Below are 16,280 nucleotides of genomic sequence, written 5' to 3' on the forward strand. Positions count from 1 at the left end.
CCCAACAAAAAGTTTGTCCATGCATCCAATTCTTTTCTATCTATCAAATTTAACTTAGCTCTGTAGATTGTTTTAATGATGTGTTTTGCAGAAGAGTCCAGGAGATATTGGCAAAGAAGAGGACAATAATTAGAAAAGCTGCTGGTCTCATTAGGCAATGAGGCTTTACACAGACCAGATAGGAAACAGCAGGAAAAAACAGTCTGGCGTGAACAGAGAGACGGACTGTAGGGTTGCGGGTAGTCAGAGCAGAGAGCGGTCAGTGTCGTTTAATTGGAGAAGGCCTTGCCTAGGAAGGACGACACAGCCGAACCTGAAGCCGGGGTGGGATTGGAATAAATGGATTTGCTTTCCTTTCACATGTTTGTGTCTGATTAGGATGCGGTTCATGTTCTTTCTTTTCTCATTCATTCATTCATTTATTTTTATTTTTAAGTAGGCTCCCTGCCCATCATGGGGCCCAGTGCGGGGCTCGATCTTAGAACCGTTGAATCAAGACCTGAGCTGATATCAGAGTTGGATGCTTAACCAACTGTGCCATCCAGGCGCCCCTCTTTTTCCTTTTTGGTGGTGGGCTCTGCATGGATCCCTGCCCCGTCCAGAGTCTCATCAGTGCTGGGAAACACGAGAGAAGTCTCTGTAAGTCTTCCCTGCCCTGCTCCCATTATGGTTTCATTGCCTTATAATATGGTCTTTCATGCAGTTCCTGCGTGGCTGACAGTGGGGTCCACAGACAGTCCCCTCATCTTATACTTCAGAAACCGAGGTCTGGAGAGGTGAAGGGATGAGCCCAGAGTTCCACAGTCTTGGGGAGCCATGTCCAGCCCACTAGGCAACCTCATACCGTCAATGGCCTCCGACTTTGGCAGGCACCCTAGGGTCACATTCAGCTCAGGCTTGACTGAATTCACAAAGAGCACCGGTGGTGAGAGGAGAAAGGATGAATTAAGAGGTGTCATCGTCAGACTGTAGAAGGCTCTCTGGGATGATAATGACCACCCAGGGCTCCCCCGAGGGCCTTGCAAAAGCGCCCTCCGTAGGAAAGTGGGAAGAACTTACGCTGGCCCATTTAACAGTTGGCAGAACTGAGGTGCGCTCAGATCTAGACACTTTCAGATTGCCTCAATGCATAAGGCAGGCTGGAAAAAGGCCAGAGTCAGGTGCATGTCCACGGAATCTCTTTTTGTGAAGGCTCCTGTGGTATCCCGGGGACTCATCTGTCCTTTTCTACCTGCGGCCTTCCTTCCATTCCTGAGAATATTCGAAGCACCTGTCACCCCAGGTGGTCCTAAAAATGTCAGCATTTGAATTTATTTGTTATCAATGGTAGATTGTCCTGACCGAGCTTTGCCCTTTTCTTGTACCTCTCTTCTGTTCTGAATAAGAATTTACTCACAGGCTGAAGGATTATTTATAGATGCTACTATGAACGTAAAACGGAAGCCACAAAACCTGCAGTTGCTGCATACAATGTGCGTCTGTGGACTGGCCGTGTACAGGTGTCAGGGAGCGTGGGGGCGGGGCGTTTCCTGAGGCTGCCCGTGATCTGAGGGACCAGTGTAAACCCTCAGCCTCCGTCTCTTATGGAGAACACAGGAATTCTTTCACTGACGGGTGGCATCCCCAACCACTTGAAATCGTATAAAATATTGTGGCGTGAGTGTGTGTGAATGTGCATTTTCTGTGGAGAGGGTTACATAGCTTTCATCAAAATCCTGAAACCTCTGGAACACAGGATAGCATCATATGCAGACAAAGCACTCCCAAAGGGCTCTCCCACTCAAAGATCATTCCCTTCCATCATCCCTCTGAATTTCATTCTGAGAACAAGTTTCTTTGGCTAAGCATTTGTACTTAATATACGGCTGGTAAGAGGCAAATACTATTTGGGACAAGCAATACTTCCACAGGATAAGACTCAAACTGATATAACTTGTATTAAAAATATTTAAACCAGTCAACTTCAGCAATGGTCCAATGTCCAAATGACAAATTCCAGTATAAAACCCAGCGACTCCATTTCTAACCCACTGGAAGCTCACCGGGTGACCTGGTCATCAAGCACATGAACACAGGTTTTTCTCCATACACCGTGAAGGGTTTTGTTCCTCTTTGCTCTTTCATATCATTTATTCAAGGTCTGCGGTAAATGAATTACATACATTAGATGCAACCCTTCCATTTACGGGTGATAAAGCCGAATCTTCAAGTTACATGCTCAAGGTCACAGAGGGAGGAAGGGATAGAACCAGGATTTGAATCACTGATTATCTGACTTTAGTGTCCACACTCTTTCCCCTAAGTGAATCCTGGCCAGGGGTCAAGGTGAGGGTTCCATAGGGGTCCATGGCTGAAAATAGGAAGTTAGCAGAGGACAAGATACCCAGATGGGATTGGCTCTTAGCTGAAGACCACCAACTGCCTGAAGTCTCAGCAAACGTGTGTTGACATGTCCAACCTCATGTCACTGGATTTCTCCTCACTGGCATTCAGCACGTTGTAAATAACAGTTATTTAACTTTAGTTACTTTGGGGGGCAAAACAGTAATTAGACACATAACGTTATCTACTACTTTGTCAACAAACCTCTACTATTTTAACATCCCCAAAATTAGGACAATGGCCACGGGTTAAATAAAACAGGAAGTTGAGAACACAGGTGTGAATATAGAAATAGTCTAATTTGCTAATTATTCTTGGTCTCACTCATATCATTTGTGGTTTAATATTTTCATGCCAGTTTATTGGTACCAGGTCTTACGAGTTACAATAACCGAACACATTTCTGTTAAGTTTATTTACAAGTATCATCATTTAGGCCTGGGGTCTACAATTTTTTTTTTTTTTCTGAAAAGGGCAAAAAAAAATATTTTTGGCTTTGCAGGACCTTCAATGTGTGTCACAACTACTCAACTCTTCTGTGGCTGAGCAGCCACAGACAGTGTGAACATGTATACAGTATAAATAATTAAGCATGGCTGGGTTCCAGTAACATTTTCTTTATAGAAAAAAAAAAGACAGTAGGTCCGATTTGGCTTGTGGGTCATAGTTTGCTGACCCCTAGTTTAGGGGATGGATGGAATTCTAGGAACAATGAAGAAAAAATTAGGAAAAATAACCAGAACCTATATAGAAAGGCTCATTAGAGAAGGGGAATGTGTGTAGGGGTGTGGGGGTGTTATTTTTCCCACATGGACATTTTTTTTTCATATTTTATACATGACCTATTAGTTCATCCGCACATACACCACACAGCTGAGTAGGGGCTCTTCTGTGTAGTATGTTGGAAGAGTGCTGAATTGGAAGCTGGGAAATCAGGCTCTGGATAAAGTTATGTCACTAACTTCCAATGTATATTGCGCTACTCCTCTGAGCAAAAAGGATAATGGGATTAGAGTGTCTTCATAGGTCTTTCTACTCTATCATTATCTAATGCTATGATTTCCTGGGTAAGATTTCTAGGAGAAATATGACGGTAAAAAAATATGAATTAAAATTATATTTAAAATTATGGAAAAACCTGACGTAGAACTTACTCATTCAACCCATATAACTAACAAAGGCAGGAGGGTCAGTGGGTCAAAGGACACGGCTAAGGGGCCTGGGGTGAGAGGAGCACACAGGTTCCTGCCCAGAAGGCTCTGAGTGAGGGGTTGGGCCTTCAAACGTGTGGAATGAGTGGACTCCCCTGAGCCCACTGAGTACGATGGGTAAAACTGCCCTGTGACTCCAGAAGACAGTTATGTGGACATTTTATGAGAAGAACCTGGACAGAGGAGCAGACCCTTTGTGATGGTCATAGCTGTAGGGGACCAAGAAGCTCCTCACGCCACCGAGCAAAGTGGCCCACTTCCAAAGCCATTTGGAATCAAAGATGGCCACTCCATTCCCAAACAGTGGTGTTCAGGATAGGTGGTTGGTCTTTGGACGATGAATATTGAGCTGGATCTAGGAGGCCCTGTGGTTGGCAAACCAGGTTCTGTGGAGACCCCTGTAGTAAGGACTGCTGTGTGTGTGGAGAAGGGGTAAGCCTGAAGAGCTCTGGACCTCACGCCTGCTTCAACCAGAGCCTCGAACCCCCAGTTTTTAGTTACTGGTGTTAGACAAGTGCTGGTCCAACTATTTCATTCTAAGTAGGTAACCTGAGTCTCCGAAGGTAGCAGAGGTAGGTGTGGCTGCTGCAGGGGGTGGAAGGAGATTCTCTGAGGCATGACAAGTTCATATTCCTCTTCCGGGGAAGAAAAATGCCTTGGAGAGGAAGGCACCCGGAGGAGTGCGTATGAAGTCTCGGTTTCTCCCAAGGACTTCCTGGGTGTCTCGGTCTTAGGGGAAACATTCTCATAGCACCCCTCACTGGAGATCTCTGATGGCCTTCCCCTAGGGACGCTGTGATTAATGAGGGTGTAGCAGAGATCCTCCGAGGAGCTCTGGTCAACATTGTCCTGTTGGTGAAAGAAGAACCTTATCAAGAGCTCGCCATTCCCTTTATATACTCCAGGCTCAAGCCAGACCCAACCCTGGGCAGAGTGTCCTCTAGGACCATCTCCCCTCCATCTCTTGGCTGTTTTTCCTAAATGGCTGCTCCGACCCCAACCCCTAGCCCAAGCATCCAGAGAGCTCAAGCCGCCCGGAGTATTCAGCCTATGAAGGCATTTCCTCTCTGCCCCATGTTCCAAAGTGACCCCTGACTATCCATATAATTCTCAAGTCTCAAGCCCTGAGGGCAGCCCATTCTTATATTAAGAGAACAATCTGAGGTCACCTTAACCTGACTGCTTATGATATTTAACCACTCATTCTAGAAATTTTTGCATTATTAAAAAGGTAAACCACTCAAGAGAACCTTCTGGTCGGTGGAATCTCAGGAGATAAAAAGCAAAGCAGCAAAGTCCAAGAGGGAAAGACTGGATCTCGGATTGAGGTTTGGTTTTGAATCACGCCCTTGACTTCTTGTCGGCTTGGAGAGACTGTCAGTTAATCTCTCAGTTTTCTCATTTGTACAGCAGGTGAAATAATAGTGCCAGTCTTGTAGGGTCGCTATAATAGTGACATCAGACACTACAGGCAAAGCTCTTAGCACACTGCCTGGCATCAGCAAAGGGCTCCATATATGTTAGCCCCTTCCGGTAGGATGTACAATAGAGGCGGTGGCTGCTGCTGCCACCAGGCCCCATACAGGGCCCTGGGCTACAAGCACCGCCATCTACAGTCTTTCTTTCAGAGCAAGGTTTGAAGGTGTCTTGGAGGCCAACTTCTGCCCTCTGGTGTATCTGCATTGCCACTGGCATCTGGGGAGGAAGCGGGGGGGGGGAAGGCTCAGAGATGTTTGCATTACCTGTATGGGAGCAGATGACATTCCTTTATCTGGAGAAAGAAAATACAATCAATTTCAAGTCATTGAAATGGAGATTTGAGAATGGGGGGGGTGGGGGGGAGGGAGGACATTGGGATATAAGCAATCAGAGAGCCCAGCAATAGCCCATCAGGCTATGCTGACCTGCGACACATCCCTGGGGAGTGACGGGACCATCTAAAGAAAGCAGAGCTGTGCTCAGGCCAAGAGGCTGAGGGGAGCTTTGGAAAGGAAACCACACTTCCCTCCATTCCCCAGCCCTTCCCTCCCTCATACAAAATTCATTGCATACCTACCCTGTACCAGGCACTGTGGAGACAAAAATCAGAAACAGTTTCTGTCCTCAAGAGGCTCACAGGCTAACACAGAGGCAGACAAAGACGCCCGAGGATCCACAGTGCAAAGGAGGACTGTCATGTCTACTGCAGGCAACGGGGATGATAGTAGTGGGGGGCTGGTGCTCAGGAAAAGCTCGACGGAAGGAAATTCTTAAATTGAGCATTCCTGTTTCTGAATTTGCTAGTAGATACACACAAAATCAGGCCAATTTTTCAAAAGCCAGTTTATTTAAAGCCAACTGGCTCTGGCCACTCAGCAAAGAGGCAAAGGATACACTCGCTATCTCCTTGCAAACACACCAGCTCAATAAGCCAACGTGAGCTTTCACATGGAAGCCACGGGGTGCCCTCCTGCACAGGTGGTGGGTGTACCCCTGCAGGCCACCTTGTTTATTATATTACGGACATCCCAGAGTATCACATGTCCCTAAACCCCCCTGGCCATCTAGGACGTCCCTGATTATCACTACAAAGGAATGGCTGGAAGTTTTAGCATTAGAGGTCTTATTTCCACCATATTTCCCTCTGTTGGACATTGGGTTTTCCTGGGACCCACGATTCCCCTGGGTGATGTTAGGGGTGGGAGGGCTCTATTATTCACTCACGCACTTTACAGAGCTGGTTTGCAAGACTCGGAGCAAATGAATTAGGCTGCGCTCTTTAAACCCAGGAAGGCAGAGGCAAAACTCCATCACTTTTCCTCTTTAAAAATGCAGCGGCCTGACCTCAGGCCTATAATTCCTTCCTCTCTTTCTCACATGTGATGCTATTCACCTCCCTCTCCTTCTTGAATTCCTTCTCCTTAGCTGCAGCGCTCTTCTGTCTCCAGAGATCATTGCTTCATCCCCTAAGCGATCTTCCAGCCTCTGCTCATGCCACGCACTAGTCCCATGTGTTCTCTGCACAGCAACCCAGGTAATGTCCTTTCATGTAAAGGGCATCATACTGGCCCCTGGTTTAAAGCCTCTCAATAGTTCTGTGGTTCTCAAGACAAAATCTCCAATCCTAAGCTTGCCCACAAGGCCCTGCCCCCTCCTCATTGCTCTCTGCGCCCCTCACTGGCCTTCTCAAAGGTCCTCAGAGCGCTTGGCCCCTCCACCTTTCCAGATATTGTTCCCAATTCTCCCCTCTGGCCTCTAGACCTCAGGGAGGATACAGAGATCTGTAGTCAGTTCCCACTTGGATGAGCTCACAGTCTCGAGGAGAGAGACACAAGCGACTAGATGAATGACACAGATCCGAGCGTAAGTACCGCCCTGGAAGGCTCCCAAGCAGCTTGGGAAGCACAAAGAAGGGGCGGTGTGGAAATGTAAGTCTAGCCAAAGTAGGAAAAATGAGAAAGCAAAGACTTACTCTCCGTTGAAGAATCTGGCTTTGCTTTACGAATGCGTACTTTTTTCCTGAAAAAAGAAAAGGAAGGAAAATTGGTGGTTTCAATATTCAGAAACTCTCAAAGGAAATGACACTGGACTCTGAAACCTTATCTTTAACTCTTTGTTTGTTAAAGTTATACCTCCTTTAGCGACGAGGAAAAAGTAGATAAAAGGAAACATGAAAGATAAGACCAAGTAGAAATCTCCACCTTGGTGTGTGTGTGTGTCTCTCTCTCCTCCCTTCTCCCTTTTCTATGGGTTCAGGTGGAATTGATTTATAAATGCAGAGCTATGGTGATGTCATCTGTAACTATTTGGGGGATATTTTTTCGTAACAAAATATAAATTTCTTTTATATCATGTGACATAAGGAGCCAAGGTTATTTCCAAATCCAACCCCAAGCCTGATCTCTGATCTCCAAGCAAGCAAGCAAGCAAACACGGCGCTTGTGAGCACAGGGGTAGCTGCTCCCTAGAGACAAGTCCCCCAGAGGAACAATGTCTAAATACACTGGAAGCTCATTATCATCTCAGGAGACGGTGACATGGGCGCCAAGCAGCATGATCACACGTCCCGCTTTGCTTAGGGAGTCTAGTTAATGTCTGTATCAGTCACCAGGGACCCTGAACTATTTTTAGCATGTCTTTCACTCTGAATGAGTTCCCAGGGTGGCGGAGGACTGGTAGGATCACCCCGGCTGTGAGCTCCCTGTGCAAGGGACGGAAATATGTGCCCCTCTACATGGAGTGTGGCACTCGCAGACTGAGGAAGGGGTTTTCTCTCCATTGTAGCCACTTTCATCCTTGCTTCTGAGCCTTTCCGTTTCGAGGAGTCCCGGCAAGACGGTAGTTCCTGTTTCTCATCAGGCTCGAATTGTCACTTTCCTGCCTGGCTCTCAGATGACTGGGTCTGGGGAGTCACAGGCTTCCCCTGTGGCCACAGACGGTGGGCAGTTACAGGTGATTTACAGTAAATACCACATTGAAACCGCACTCAGGGAAAGAACCTTTGAAAACAATTCTCCACTCACCACGGAAGGCAGAAACACCCTGCGGCAATGTAGCGGTCCCAGCATCTAAGACAAATGAGAGATGACACAAAGCACAATGTTGGTTTCTGCAGCTTTATTAGGGTGACTCCCTTCCTTTTGCCAGTTCTGTGAATAACCTTTTTTCTCCCCCCAACCCCAAAGTCAGGATTCATTCTAGAGGACTTGCACACTTCGATCATGCTAGATTGACTCCTTCCTCCCAGGACATTAACTGCCCCTTTGGAAATAGGAGGATGATGCTTATCAACCCTATCCAGGAAGGAACTTTCTGCTGTTGATAAGCAATCGTCCTCCTATTTCCAAAGGGTCAGTTAAGGTCCTGGGAGGAAGGAGTCATCGTAGCATGATAGATGTGTCCAAGTCACCTAGAATAGCTTGCTCATCCCCGATTTCAATGATTTACTTGGCCTCCTGTGATGAAGGACACCCAAGAGTCATCTCCAGGGAATTGCGGTCTAAGTGTGTGGAGATTTGAGAAATTTCTTTCTTGTACGGGTTAGACAATATTTATAGCGAATTCTACTGCATTCTGAATTTCTCCTATTTATACCATATTATAATTGTACACCACATTGTAATTGTTGGTTTGAAAAAAAAACCCAAAACAGCTCAAAATGGTGTCACTTGGACTGAGTTCCCAAGCTTAAAACATAATTGAATTGCAGTTTTGACCTCCTCCAGCGATGTCGTCTTCAGCCATCAGCCAGGAATTCTCCCATCTGTGCCACCGAGTCTGTCACCTGCACCTAGGTGAGATGATCTGCGTGATAAGACTCCTTGCTTTTCCCCTTAGGAAGTTGCCTCGCCTGGAATAATCCTTTTCTTCTGCTAATAACTTTCTTGCCCCCACCTTCCTTCTATAAAAACCTTCCGTTTTGTGTAACTCCCACAAGAGCCTCTCTACCTGCTAGATGGGGCTGAAGATTCGAGAATCACTTCTTCAAGACAAGTAGATCTTCACGTTTCCTTGGTTGAAATTTGTGATTTAACAGTTCATTTGTGTATAGATTTATTTTGTTCATCGAGGCAGAGATCACCAGCAGGTGCCAGAGTGTCTGGTAAATCTATTTTCAGTAAATATTTGATAAACGAATGAGTAGCCAAGAATAGAGCGACTTTAACTGGCTCAGGTCATGCAATCTGCCTCCTTGACCCAAGGGACGGATAAATTAACAGGACTTGGGATCTCTTTCATGGCAGGCAGAAAGGCTCGGGGTCTTTCTGCAGTTAGACATCCAGGCTGACGTCTAAGTGTCATGCTGGGCATCTTTCTGAACGAGAGTCATAGCCAACTACCTGCGTAGTTGAAGGTGAAAGCCCTGCATGTCCCAGGAACACTAAAAGCGTCTGTAGACGACCACCCAGAAATATCACCCGTGGTGAGCTTCCCAGGGAATTCCCTTGCAAAGGGCGCTGGAGCAGAGGCTGTGGGCACCTGTGTGGCACGGTGTTCTGAAGACTACCGGGGGTCCTCAGGGTTTGGGGGCTGAAAGGCATGGCTCCTCTTTGTGCTACTTTCAGCCATGGTTTCTATCTCCTGTTTCTGTGGCTGAAGAAACCACTGAACCTCGCTAGTGCTAAGACACCGGGTTTCCTGAGAAGATTTGGGTGATGAAAAAGAGCTAATTTTGAGTTACTGACTGGACCAGGATCTCTGGAAAACTTGACCTACGGTTTCTCCGTTGTAAAATGAGGATCCTTCTGCCGCTTACCTCATGGAGTTGTAAGGGTCCAATAAAGTTAAATACGGGCAAAAGCTGTTTTCAAACTGGTTATTTCCCCCGCTCAGGTTTTCTGTGATGTATTCTTGCATTTCAACTTGGGTATTTTGGTTTGGGGTGGTTTCTGCGAGAGACCAGATGCATCCCTGGGACTCTGGGCTCTGTGCAGGCAATTCCAGGTTCCCGTCTCTTACGCAAAGCTTCCTTGGCCCCCCAGTCCACCCAGCCTCTCTCTTGTTATAATGCCCATGACGCTTCTGGTCTGTTTCATGATTTGGACTGTATGCTTTAATACATGTCCAGGGATATCCCCCAAATACATGATCCTTAGCTTACACTGAAGACAGGTACCCTTTTGGGGGATCTTTGTGTCCCCAGCTCTTAACACAAGCTTTGGCTCAGTGGTTGCTTTTTAATTTAATTGATATTCTTTAAGAGCATCTCCTAAAACCATGGGGAAAGGGCAGATAATTCTACAGGCCAAAGAACAACTGGCTTTGCCACTCTTTGGAATTCTCGGACCCTGAGACCCTAGTTCCATATTTTAGTGATTCCCTGGCACTCAAAGGGGCTGGTCAGAAAGGATTATTGAGGAAGTCATGGCTAACAGCATCTGGGTAATTCCAAGTGTCTCTCTCCACAAACCTTTCAACAATCATGATGATGTGGGAAGTGTGGTCCCCTCAGAAACCGGAACTTAAGGGTTTAAAATGGAAAGGTCAGGATGGGGCTTGAGCACAAAGGTACTTGAGCTAAATGAACAGAGGCAGCAGGAAATAGCGGTCCTTTTTCTAGTTGCTAGAGGTTACCCTAGGCTGCTAGCAAAAACGCACATCTCCTGTCCAAAGGTTCGAAGTGTTTTTGTCTTTTGTCTTGTCTTCAGATTGACTATGATTACAACTGCTGCTGGGCGAAGCAGGTGGGACTCGACAGACTTTACTCTTCAGGGACAAAGGCTGGGAGAAGGTTTGTTGGATTTGTTCTCACCTGGAAGTTCTGTGTTCAAAGCTTTGATTTTTCAGAGTCCAGGGTATTTCTTGAGTGTTCTGCTGCCACCTAAAACCCAACATATCAGGAATGAGCTATGTTCTTCCTTTCCAGGCTTCCCTCCTCAATCCCTAAGTTTTCCAACTTTTGTCATTTCCGCCGTAACCCCAGCATCACATTGGCTTCCACCTGTTCCCTCAGAGTGTCTCTTTAACATACATGGCAACCTTTCATCTGACCAGTCCTCCGTTGCCATGGCAACAGCTCCCCCTGCCCCCCGACGTTCTCCAACAACCCTCACACACAGCCTGTCCTAAATCATTTGTTCACACATGGCTGGGATTGCTCATGAGGACCATGAGAATGTCAGTGTATGGAGAGGCCTATCCGCTTGGCGGCGGTCTTCGGGATGTTGCGCAGGGATGGGGAAGGGCACTGGCCTGTCTCATGTAAGTCATCCTCTTTCACGGCACCAAGGCAGAGAACATGGGGTAAGAGGAGAAGAAAGGCTTAAACAAAGAAAATAGATTTGTTCCTTGTGAGGGTTGGGTTTCTGCACAACCTTTTTTCTACTTGTGGGGATTTGAGAATATAGAGAAAAAGAAACTAAAAATTAAATACTACTGGGGAGCCTGGGTGGCTCAGTTGGTTGGACATCTGCCTTCGGCTCACGTTATGATCCCAGGGTCCCAGGATTGAGCCCCGCTCAGGCTCTCTGCTCGGCGGGGAGCCTGCTTCTCTTCTCCCTCTGCCTGCGGCTCTGCCTACTTGTGCTCTCTCTCTCTGTCTGTCTCTCTCTCTGTCAAAATAAATAAATAAATAAAATCTTTAAAACATAATTAAATACTACTTACTATATGCTTATTACTTTCTCTCAACCTCTCTCTCTCTCCACACACACACACATAGACACGCACACTCCACTTACTAAATGTATATAACACATATATTTTATATGTTATATTTCATTTAATCTTAGAATAAATCCCTGAGGTAGATGTTATGATTCTATTTTTCATCAATGAGAAAACCTGTAAAAAACGTTAGGTGACTTGTCTGAGGACCACCAATCAGTAAGACTCTGAGCTCCCCTCATAAAGGACTAGGTGCCACTCTGCTCAGGGAGTGGGGGGAGGGGGCTCTCCATGGCTTTTGTGAGGAATCTGATCTGGAGAACCGTGGTGGGGTGTGCTGACTGGATGCTAAATGGGAGGTAAGGGGAAATTGAAAATCAGATCCCAGGAAATAAAAGCCTTTGAAAATTATACAAGGGAGACATTTTAAATCAGCATGGAAATGAAGATGCTGGGCCAACTGATGAACTATTTGGAAAAAACATATATATGTGAGTGCGTGCGCACACGTGTGTGTGTGTGTATGCATATTTGACACCATATAGTGAATGTGTGGGGCTACATGTAAAGCAATAAAACAGAAAAATGATACTGTGGACGTGTCTTATCTTAAGATGGGGAAAGAATTTCAAGCATAAATTGGTAGAAACCTAAGAGATTTCTAGATTTAATTCAGTTATGTTTAAGTAATAGTAAGCAAAACATAAAAAGTTTGCACAGCACGAGATATACAGACTAGAAAAAATATTTTTTGTAATATGAGAAAGGGCTAATTTCTTCAAAGTACGAATAGCTTATACTATCAGTAAAACAAAGTGGGACCAAAATCCAAAACAAAAAATGGGCAAAAGGCAGTACTGGCTCGTCACAGAGGAAGAAATACAAATGACTGATAAATACAGACACTAAAATAAGGAAAATGTATCTAATGTTGTCAACAGTTATAACTGTGATTTACCATTTTATTTTCTTTATCCTTTATGTATTTTTCAATGTTTCTACAACTAACATGTATTTATGTCCTAATCTTTCACACCAAAATTCTAAAAAAGAAAACCAAACTACAAATGTCACATCAATCATGACTTTCTTAGTCATGTTATATCTGTATTTTGTTTCATTTTTCTTTTCAGGGCAATAATTTCTTCATGTTTCCAATCATCCATTACACTCTTTTTGAGTGCCCACTATTTGTCAGAAATGATGCCAGGAACTGGGAATTCAAGCATGACTAAGAAAGAGTCTCTGCATTTGAGGAACTCACACACAGATTTGGGAATAGGGATTTATAAGCTGATAACACGCCCGAGCTGCAGAGAGCTCAAGGCCTGTGAGGAACCAGGGAGGAGTTTCAGAAAACCCTGGGTTTCAGGGAGGGGCAGGACGCATCCCATGGGTTCACCAAGCCTCCTTTTGGCAGGTGGCATTTCGAGTCCATGTCTTAGCTCCCAGTGGCAGGAACCCAGACTTGAGATGCCAAACATAATTCTTAAAAATCCTCCCTTCTCCCTGTCCCCGTGAGTCCATTCTCCCTAGACCACCTCACTAGGGATTCTCTTGTTTTGGGTGGTACTAAGTTTTACAATGACTGCTTTGATGTTAATGAAGGTGATGGTTCCCCCAAAATATCTCAGTATTATTAAACCTTACTGTGTGTAAGGCACTGGGCTAGCATCACACTCACTAAAACTTCCAAGGTAGGTATTGTATTATTATTTCCTCTTAAAATTAGGAAACTGAGGTCTAGAAAAAGTAAGCCAAATTCTTGACCGATTTTAATGACCTCTGCTTACCCATTGCAGGGAAATGTGCACCGGATGAGGCCTCACTGTGGGTAGAAGCTTGCTAACTATTTTGAACTAAAATAGTAATTAAAAGAGTAGTGGTGTCTTTGAGCTCCTTGCAGGCATTAAGAACTCAGGAGACCATCCCTGCTGCCCCCCACCCCACCCCACCAGCCCTCAGAAAGTTGTTCCATTTCTTAAGTCATGGTTTACTGCATTGACCTCCCCTGATAAAGTCCTTTTGCCTTTTAGGGGTTCTCCACCAGCTGTTGGTTCACTCCGATTCTGGGGAGAAGGCCACCCTCATAAGGAGTTGAACTTAATGTCGGACCATCAGTAGGCTCTTAGTTTTTTTTTCAATTCTTTACCCAGTTCCCTCCCCTTGCCCAAAGACCTCTTTTACTCTTTTTCTCTTTCTGGGGGCTTGCTCTGTCCCATCTCCCCTGCTTTCCCCTGGGGAGTCTGGACTCACCTGTTTTCCCTCAGCAGAGAGTTCCCCATCCTCTCAGTTCTCCTGGTGACTTGCCCTCAGCCAGCCTGGTGCTCTAAGGGGGCAGCTCCTGACTTACTGTGCTTCGTTCTGGCCACCGGTGCTGTGCCTGCTGTGCCGAGAGCTGAAAGGAGAAGAGTACCTCCCTGCGGCCAGAGGAGGACCCCAGGGGGAGGAGAGTCTGAGGTGCACGCACACACAACTTCCTAAAATGTCAGAGCCCGTAAAGAGGAGCAAATCTCACCACCCTGTGATACGCCTCTTTGGTGTATTGATTATTTTAAGTTGGTTTCTTTAAAGAAACTTCAGCTATAAAACAAGCTCTGCAAATCAAGTAGAAATTACCCTACTGTTAGAGACTTTCACATTGACAAGGGGGATCTCCGTGTGTGAGGGTGTCAGGAAGAGGGAGCTCCAAGTCCCCAATGCAGAAGGCAAGTCAATCCGCATAACAGCATGGCCCTTGTTTACTGTGATTTTTCCTCCTCCAACAGACACCCATCCCCACCAACTTCTTTCCTCTTTGATTGAAGATGGTATTTAGGGTGATGGCTTCAGCCCTTTGGGGGAGTTGCTCAGTTTCCATGAGTCTCTCCCTTACATATAGGAGGTATACATGTTACCAAGCTTTTGCTTTTCTCCTGTTAATTTGTGTCATGTCAATTTAATTCTTAGGCCAGCCAGGATAGAGGAAAACTTTTCCTCCCCAACTCCAGGCTACTGGCCTTAACCAGGAGCCATTGGTCAAGGAGAGCGTTGAGCTTCTCAGGAAGCCCCATCTGCAATTACAGACAGGCCATGGGAGTTTTTCACTTCAGATTTCCTAAATTTATTAAACCACTTTGTAGTCTCGGAAAAGTCAGAGGGGGAATTTTTTTTTAAAACAAGAAAAGGTTAAAACAAGTTAAGTCAACCAAATGACCAATAGAAATTATTAACAAAACATATACCTGATAAAAAGATTTTATCCAGAATATATAAAGAACTCTCAAAACTCACGAAGACAAATAGCCAGTAACAAAATGGCCAAAATATTTGAACAGACATTTCACCAGAGAAAATATACAGATGGCAAATACATACACGAAAAAATGCTCAACACTATAGTCATTAGGAAAATGTAAATCAAACCACAATCCAATACTTTTACACACTTTTGTTAAAAAAAAAAAACCCAGCTCAATCAAGCAAATTTGAAGAATTAACTGGCTTTAGAAGAGATTCTTGACATGGCAGCATCCCATTCAGCAAGTAGAGAGAAGCTCTGAGGAGCTGTACAAAATGAAAGGTTTTTATAGCAGGGTAGGGCAGGAAAGTTATTAGCAAAAGAAAAGAAAGAATTGTCCCATTCAAAGTCACTTTCTCTCAGAGGGACAATAGACAGGGGGTCTTACGAGGTAGATTACCTCTTCTTCCTTTTGGGGATGGAGAAAACCCATGTGATCACTGAAGTTGATCAGAAAATTCTGGTCTCACCAGTTAAGACTTGTATTTCTGGAGGAGATTGAAACTGCAGTTAGTTAACTGTTAAGTCCCCATTTGGTGACTTAGCCTAAGCAATGCTCGTGGGTCTGTGGTTCTCTTATTTACACCTATTAGAATGGCTAACACTGAAACTAACAGAGACACTGATGATACCAAGCGCTGGCAAGGGATGAAGGGCTTCGGAAGGTCTCAGGCATTGTTCATGGATATACAAACTGGTTCAGCCTCTTTGAAAAACAGTGTGGTAGTTTCTTATAAAGGTAAGCACAGCCTCATCACACAACCTAGCAATCCCACTCCTAGGCATTAACCAAGTGAAAAAAACATAATATCTCTAGGAATCTGCATGCAATAGCTGCTTTACTCTGCTCCTCAAACCCTGGAAATTACCCAAATGATTTTCAAGGGGCGAACGGCTAGACAAACTGTGTTGCATCCCTACGAGACTGACCCATAATAAAAAGGAATGGACTACGAATCTGCAACAGCACAGGTGAATCTCAAATGCGTCACACGGAGTGAAAGAAGGCCAGACTTAAAGGCTCTGTTTTATGCCATTCGGCATAAAGCAAAATGGTAGGGACAGAAAATGCATCATCAGTGGCCAGGAGTGAGGGGTGGGGGAGGGACTGACCTTCAAGCGGCAGGAGGGAATTTTTCTGTTCTTTTGTGTCTGGTGGTGGTGGCAACATGACTGCATGCATGTCTCATAATCTAAATAGCTGTATACCATAAAGGGTGCATTTTACTGTATGTAAATTATGTCTCAATGGAAAAAAAAGAGGTTAAAAAAACAAAGCAATAAACTTGGGGACAGGAACCATGCATTTTTGGTATTATCCT

The 16,280-nt window shown here is 45.2% G+C and overlaps 1 protein-coding gene across 1 annotated transcript; it reads right to left on the reverse strand.

Moving 5' to 3' along the window:
* Positions 1-2,120: 2,120 nt before the first annotated feature.
* GCSAM (germinal center associated signaling and motility) lies at positions 2,121-14,066 on the reverse strand. Its single transcript, XM_002917329.4, has 6 exons — positions 13,935-14,066; positions 10,825-10,893; positions 8,096-8,140; positions 7,045-7,091; positions 5,336-5,364; positions 2,121-4,442 (listed from the first exon to the last, which is right to left on the reverse strand). Exons 1-6 carry the CDS (start codon positions 13,961-13,963, stop codon positions 4,125-4,127), a joined length of 537 nt encoding a protein of 178 aa, XP_002917375.2. The 5' UTR covers positions 13,964-14,066; the 3' UTR covers positions 2,121-4,124.
* Positions 14,067-16,280: the final 2,214 nt, after the last annotated feature.

This window comes from Ailuropoda melanoleuca, chromosome 1, assembly GCF_002007445.2.
Source record: "Ailuropoda melanoleuca isolate Jingjing chromosome 1, ASM200744v2, whole genome shotgun sequence".
Lineage (NCBI taxonomy): Eukaryota > Metazoa > Chordata > Mammalia > Carnivora > Ursidae > Ailuropoda > Ailuropoda melanoleuca.